This window comes from Carassius auratus, chromosome 13, assembly GCF_003368295.1.
Source record: "Carassius auratus strain Wakin chromosome 13, ASM336829v1, whole genome shotgun sequence".
In the NCBI taxonomy this organism is placed as follows: Eukaryota; Metazoa; Chordata; class Actinopteri; order Cypriniformes; family Cyprinidae; genus Carassius; species Carassius auratus.
In genome coordinates this window covers 277,378-285,236 of record NC_039255.1, presented here as the reverse complement: position 1 = coordinate 285,236, position 7,859 = coordinate 277,378, and the positions used below count along the sequence as shown (strand labels likewise).

At 35.9% G+C, this 7,859-nt stretch overlaps 1 protein-coding gene across 1 annotated transcript; it reads left to right on the top strand.

Moving 5' to 3' along the window:
* The first annotated feature begins 3,391 nt into the window (after nucleotides 1–3,391).
* On the top strand, nucleotides 3,392–6,906 carry LOC113112275 (MARVEL domain-containing protein 1-like). The gene has a single exon (XM_026277684.1). The coding sequence runs from the start codon at nucleotides 4,205–4,207 to the stop codon at nucleotides 4,853–4,855; it is 651 nt and encodes a 216-aa protein (XP_026133469.1). The 5' UTR covers nucleotides 3,392–4,204; the 3' UTR covers nucleotides 4,856–6,906.
* Nucleotides 6,907–7,859: the final 953 nt, after the last annotated feature.

Genomic DNA, 7,859 nt, shown 5'->3' with positions numbered 1-7,859 from the left:
TATGAGCTATGAGGATGTTAAAGGGTTACTCCACCCCAAAATGAAATTTTTGTCATTAATCACTTACCCCCATGTCGTTCCAAACCGTAAAAGCTTAATTCGTCTTGATTGTAGATAGACTAATCTGACGATGCTTTTTAATAATTTTCTGAACCGTGACAGTGTAATTTACTTGGCAGTCTATGGGACAGTCACAAACCTCCCAGGTTTTATCTTAATTATTTTCTATTGTGTTACGAAGACAAACACAGCTTTTAAGGGTTTGGAACAGCATGGTAGTAGGTGATTAATGACCATTTTTCATTTTGGGGTGGAGTATCCTTTTAATACAAGACACTGAATGATGCGCATCAAAAGATTTAGAAGTGTACTCAATCCCGACTTATAAAGAATATGCAGTATACTTGCCTATACCCTGCACTACACCACTTGTTTGGCCATTGACCTGATTAAATGGTTTCCAAGCCCTTGGGTAGATTAAATAGTCTAGTAAGAATAGGTGCCTGGAGCTTCCTTTATCACAACTTCACCTGCAGCTTCTCCAATTCACCGCTAGAAGTCCATGTCTCATTAGATTATTTGAAAGCAATCATTTTCAGTATCGATAACCTAAGTTGTTCAAGAACTGGTTCATCAAGTACTTGCACAGACACAACTGACAACATAAGAAGGAAATGTGTGTACACGAAACAGAATATATAGATTTAATGATATTTAGTTTAATTTGCTGTTTAAGTATTAGATGATTTAATAAACATTGTAAAATTCACTGACTAACCTACCTGTGGAAGCTTAGTACTCTTAAAACCTGACTTTGTTATCTAATGGCCCAATAAAAGCCAGGCCAGTAAGAACTCAGAGCTGCAAGTTTATTCTCCATTACTTATTTAACACTGAGTCTATATCAGTGTTTGAAGAATTGGCATTGCTGAAGGGATTCAGTTCCTATTTTTAGTAGTCTGTTTTTATTATTCATCCATGTTTTGGATTATTTGCTTTGTCTTTAAACTGTAGGCTATGTTTGAAAGTGAAAATGGATAAGTTTTACAAAAAGGACATTAAATGATCACATGATTTTATCACTTCACACATTTTATTCAACGAGTAGTGCAATTAATTAAGAAAAATGTTAAAACCAGATTTGTGTCCAAAAAATATCACATTGCATTGTGGGAAACAGCACCCCAGTGTTGTTTGCTCAGTTGTATTCTGCAGATTTTTTTCATGTAGAATATCAGTGTACTCCAGAGATATGGAAAATGCGTATGCTATGCACAGTACAGATGCTATACACTGAGAGAGGAAGTACAGCAGAATGCTACTATTCTGAATACAGCCTTGACTAACACTCAAGAAACCCGGTTTATGTTTGCTTAGACTGCCGTCTAGTGGCGAGATCTTTCATCTATCTCCAAACCCATCTATCATCAACAACAGAAAAAGTGGTGGAGTCTTGTTTTTCATTTGCTATTTTTGTATGTTTGTATTATAGACTACACGAATAAGGGAATAATATCTGTTTGAGAACGCCACTGTAGAGATCAGGGTATGTTTCAACATTTTAAAACCTTATATTTTGCTGCTGCTGCTTTTTGTAGCACCCTGTCTAGTGAAGTTTATTGTTAACTTTCTAATTCGTTTTAATAAAAATGTGAATTTAGATTTTAAAGTTTGCATTCAGTGATGCTTACAGAACTTGACATAGACTTTGATATTGTAGTCTGTTTGTGTGGTGCAATGCTATTTCTCACAGGAAGTGCAAGGAGAGCGTTAAAGTGTGACTTCATATGACTTGTGTATAATTTAGAATATTATTATAGTAGTGCCTTCCTTTATATACAGGCAGATATTTTCAATCATACAAATTCACTCAAATTTTTAAATGAAATATGATAAAAATGAGAATGGAGAGTTTCTATATGTAATTTAATATATGAACCAAAGCTGATGAATCTAAATGTGTCTCTAACACATCCAGCTTTCCAGAGAGATTCAGGATATCTTCATAGCTGTGAGGTCCTTGGGAGCATTTATATGATTCATCAGATCACATTATGTGCAAATTATAGATTTATGGGATTATGTCTTTGCTGCACATTAGAGGATTGATTCAGCTGGACAGTATCTCATCTTTTCTCAATCTGCAGCAGACTTTAGGGTCTTAAAGTAATTCACACTCAGTTCTACAGCTGCATTTTGCTCCCAGCAGTAACATAATAAATCACCCAATGAGAATGTAAATCTAAGACTAACCCCTTCCCACTGGGTCTCTCTGTGGCCAGATTCTTTAAAGGGGCGGTGCTTTAACATGGCCACGTATTTTGATGGGTGTGTCTGTATTCACTGACGTCAAGGCATCCAGCCCCATATCTCAGCTGTCAGACTTTGGTCATGGACCATGAAAAACACTGATTTCATTGATGCCACATACCAGCAGTGATAAGACTGTTTAGTTTGAAACAGACTAAAGAATCCCACATTCTTGCCATCCTTATTTGTCTGTCACAAAGCCTGAATATAGTGAAGGATGACTTTGCGCATTTCAAAGATTTTCTACAGACATAAATACCATCCAAAAGAGGCTTATGGCAGGAAACCTATTTTTATATGAGTGTATTTGGGAAATGCAGAATACTGTCCACAAGAAGAAATTGAGAGACAAATACTAAAAGCGTATTTTGCTGCAGACTTAATTTATAAGCTTGGAGATCTCATAATGCTTTGATTTAACTGGGGTTAGATGTTAGCCACACTTTTTATTCCAGTGAATATTTCTCAGGTTTATTTTAAAGCCATTTTCTTGTACATAGCTTTTGAATAATTACAATGTTTTATATTAAACATTTAGTTTTTGCCAAAAAGGAATTATAATTTATTTACCCCAACCTAACATTTTTGAAAAATAATTTTTTTCTGAGAACATGATTTAAATGAGTGTTAAAAAGACCGTCAATAGAATGGTAAAATTGTTCTTTTGATGTTAATTTGAGCTTCCTATTCATCAAAAAAAAAAAAAAAAAAAAAAATCAGTTTCTAAAAATGTTTAGTAGCATGACCATTGATAATAAGATATGTTTCTTAAACAGCAAATCAGCAAATAACAATGAATTCTGAATTATAATGTGACTCTGAAGACTGGCGTAATGCTGCTGAAAATTCAGTTTTGCCTTTACAAGAATAAATTAAAATATACTCAGATGGCAAACAGTTATTTGAAATAATTTCACAGTATTTTTTAAAACTGTATTTTGATAAATGGTACATAAGAGGAGGAGGGCAACCACTGCATTTTAATCTCAATAGAAACAAAGATGCAGCATATACTGTATGCAGCATGACTAGTTTTTTATGTTTTTATTATTAAATTAGATTGTATCATTTCAAAATTTGAAGCAAAAAGCATATGGTCTGACTTAAGCTTTGTGAAATTATGCTACATAAAACATCAGCAAGAACCAGAAAACAACAGACGTGCTGCATGAGAACGCTGATTCACTGTCTGACAGCAGATGGCGTTTATGGAACAGCAGCGATACAGCACTTCCCTTCCCTTCTGTAAACAAAGCGGCATTATGCTTCTAAATACTACCCCCAACTTTATCATGATTCGATGAATATCTCAACTGACTTGAATTGTTACTTTTGTATTGATTTTCAACTGGCTTGGGACTACATCGTTACATCCCTAATAAATGTAGCCTTGGTAAGCATAAAGTTTACATAAAATAATTTACAAAAACAAATGAAGCTATTCATTTTTTAGAAAGTACTGAATGAAATCAGTTCCCAACACATGACAGGCAGAAAGTAAGCAAATACTTCTTCATACCCTGCAGTTAGCAAACATTTTTTGTGTGAAATATTTATCCTGAAACATGTCTTATTTAAAATAAATGCCAGCCATTTTTTTTTCTTCTAATTGAAAGACATTCATTATTTTTCAGTACGGCTGAAGTATCCAAACTATTTTTGGGGGGGCTACTGTATGCATTGCACACACAGGAATTTTTCTAACTAGCAACTGAGAGAGTGGAGGAGGAGGAGGAGGAGAAAAGGGTTAGTGTTTCACGTCCTGCCCTCTGTTCTGTTTCTCCTCCTGCTCCCTGCTTGGAAAGAGGGGGAGGGAGACACAGCTCAACAGTTACTACAGGAAACGGAAGAGACCAAAAGACAGAAGTCATTTCAAAACCCCAGGGTTGTGCAGATGATTCAGTCTGTGTGCATTTGCAGGGTTCTCCTCCTCCAAAACCGTTATCAGCCACTCCTTACGTCTCCTGCTGGCTCCTTCTTCTCCTCGTTTCTCTGTTTGTGGCAAACAGCCCCCACCCTGAACACCAGGAGAAGTCTTTTTCAACAAAAAGAGGAGATGCCCCCTCAGCCACAGGTGAAGAGAAGTTTCCCGGAATTCCTCAAGAGCTTTATCGGGATTGTACGGGTCCTCCAGATCCTCCTGGGAGCCGGGCTTTGGGTCACCATCGCAGCCAACAAATATGAAGGCTCCATTCACTATGTGCTGTTTGTGGCTGTGCTTTTCTGGCTCCTCACATTAGCCATCTTCATCCTCACGCTTCTGGACAAGCAGGACCTCGTTCCCATCGTCGGAGGAGAACGCTGGTTGTTGAGCAACGCCATCCACGACGTTGCTGCCACTCTGCTGTATCTGTCCACCATTGGGATCATGATCTACAAAACCCAAAAGAACTCCTACTGCAACCTGGACGTCTACAAACATCACTGCTTGTACAAGGTCTACCTCACTGCCTCCATCTTCGCCTGCCTCACCGCCAGCGTCTATCTGCTCTCTGCCATCTACTGCAGCTACAGGAAATGTCGAGGTGAGCAGACGGTTGTATGAAAAATGACTGCATCCCTCACACCCTGCAACAGCGAGACCTTTTGGCAAGCTTTTTCTGAGACTTATAAGTCCTTTTTTTTTTATCAAAGCAGAGGGTTGGTCCTCTTGTCTCAGGCTTCCAGGTTTGTTGCTTTTTATACAGTAATTTATAGAGCTTTTGTACTGCAGTCACACTTAAGTCTATTTTACATTTGTTTGTATGTTGCTGGAGCTCTCTGTACAAGTAGTTTTTTTTTTTTTTGTATTGTGTTACTGACAACTCAAAGAGCAGTTTGTTGTTTGGCGAAACCATGTATTATTATTTTTTTTTTCATTTGATATGACAAAATGTGTACATATGCGTGACTGTTTGATAATCCTAGAATGAATTGCACTGCATCAAAGATCTTTACTTCTTCAGCTTTTAAAGAGGGAAAATATTTAATGCAAGACAAATCAACTAGTGTAATATGTGGTTATTAACAAACTGTTATTAAGAAAGAAATAAAGGACATGCAACTTAATTTCTGTGTTTTTTTTAATGTTTAAATAAATGGTTTCCTAATTAGCTTTGGTGAACTTAGGAATAAAGGGTGTAATACACCAGCCAGACCAACATATTATGTACTCTTGTGTTGGTCTTGGGTCATGTGCAAAGAACAGAGATGTTGGGACAGCGCTACCCTATGCAGTCATGAGTTTTAGGAGGAATACAGTGCAAGTCCAAACCACAAATTGTGTGTGAATGTGTTTCTACATTTCAGAATATTATGTCATAACTCATGATGCTCTATGTATTGGATGAAAAATACAGTAAAACTGTAATAATGCAATTACATACTTATTACAGTATAACAATTTACAGCTATATTCATTTATTTTTATTTTTCCATTACTCTAGTTTCCAGTGTCACATGATCCTTATTTAAAAAATAAATAAATTTAACTACACTAATCAAAAATGACAAAGACACTTGTGGTTTTATAAAATATTTCTATTTCAAACAGATCCTGCTCTTTTTAACCTTTATTTTTAGTAATCACAGAATCCAAAAATGCATCACAAAAATATATTAAACAGCAAAAACAGCAACTTTCAGTACTGATAACTAGAGCCATTATTAATAATTAATAATAACTGGTCTCCTTTTTGCCAGAGTAGGATATTTTCTGCTCATCAATGTCATGCTAGTCTTGAGTAGCTAAACTTTTGACATACAACATGAAGTCTGATCCACTTTCAAGCACATTCTTTTTTATGTGATGTTTAGTTGCAAGTTATAAAAAATATTTTATTACAAGAATCACATCGATAATTATTAAATTTATAAAATTACAAGCAGTGCACAGAAAACCTAAAAAATCTTTGTTTTTTTTTTATAAAATAATTTACCATCCAAAAGCAATAATTCCAGATGATTTAATAATTATGCAATCAGGTATCTACTTTACTTGCTTTTAAGTGGCTAAAACAAAACTTTGTGTCTAAAAGTGTCTTTAAATGTACTTACTCTCTAACCAAAATGTTGGCAAGTCGAACATGTAGTTCTGCTTGAGAAGTGTTCATTGTTTCAACCCAATTGGAAAATTGTATTAGAAATTGCATCATGTTTTTTATTATCACTCTAGCAACAGAGTAAAATATGGTAGAGTGCGCCAGACAATATGAATTGTATTTGTATTTATATGTTGGAATGGGCCATTGGCACATACTCACCATGAAATATTGAAAGATTAAGAATGCATGGACACATTTGTACAACATTCTCTACAAACACAGGCAGGTTATGAAGCTAAATAAATAATGTATAATGATTCATATATGGCCAGATGTGAGGTCAACAAATGATCATTCAACAGGAATCATGCAATATGGTTGCCCAGCTTTCATTATTACAGATGGATCATGATTTGTGGCAAATGCAGGAAGCAGCAGGACTGAAACACACAGATGTCATTAACTGATGAAAACCATGTAAAATATTACTGTATGTGGGCCAAGACTGTAACAAAAATGGCTTTGTAGTCATGACTCGAATACAAACTGTCAAATAAAGCTATTTAGAGACTGACTTCATTTTATTTTCTCATTCGCAAATCATCCAGGTGCCTCTTCCAGTGTTTTGAAGCTGTTGGCTTTGTCTCCTGGGACTAAATGAGTTATGTTTAATCGCTCCATGTGGGTCTTTAATTCGCAGGACAAGTCAGCAGAGCTTCAATGAGAGCAGGCCTGCACATGTGGAGTGTTAACCACATGCTCTGCGTAGAGTGCTGAGGCACGCATTCCTGTGTGACGTGCTTCACATGATGAAAAAAAAAGTAAATCAGTGAATGGACAAGCTAAGTCTAAGGAAAGAAGTATTATGCAAAATCTATGATCTGTGAGAAAATGACGTCAAGGAAATGAGATTATGATTGTATTAGTAAATTTTTCACCAGTGCCTGATGCATTTTGAAGGGCTCTTAAAAGCATGACTTTTTTTCTCGTCTGCTGTTTTTGACGTCACAGCTTAGGGCGGTTGCTACCGAGGGGCCATTAGTGTTGTCATGATGTCATTTCCTTTGGCTCCGTTCATATTAGTTGCATTTGATTTATTGCTCAGAACTTCTGACCAATGAGAATGTGTTTAATGAACTAGCATGAGCTTTTTTTTAGATCCACCAAGAACAAGTTTTGCTGAGTGCTTTTGCTCTTTCACAGCTCTCATAGTTTCCAGATATGCTCTATTTAAAGGGATAGTTCACCCAAAATTGGACATTTTTGTAATTTACTCACCATCGTGTTTCAAACCCATATGTATTTCTTTCTTCTTTTAAACACAAAAAAATATATTTTTTTTTAAGAATGTTGGTAACCAAACAGTTGCTGGTAACCAGTGACTTCCATAGAATAAAACAAAAAATATATATAAAAAACGAAGTCAGTGGCCATCAGCAAAATGATCATCTCATACAGGTTTGGAACAACTTGAGGATGAGGAGACTTTGCCTCAGATGTTTCTTCTGAGAATTCTTTGAATAAAGC

What these genes read in the sequence shown, in the direction of transcription:
- LOC113112275 (XM_026277684.1), top strand. Translation starts at nt 4,205, where the DNA reads ATGATTCAGTCTGTGTGCATTTGCAGGGTTCTCCTCCTCCAAAACCGT.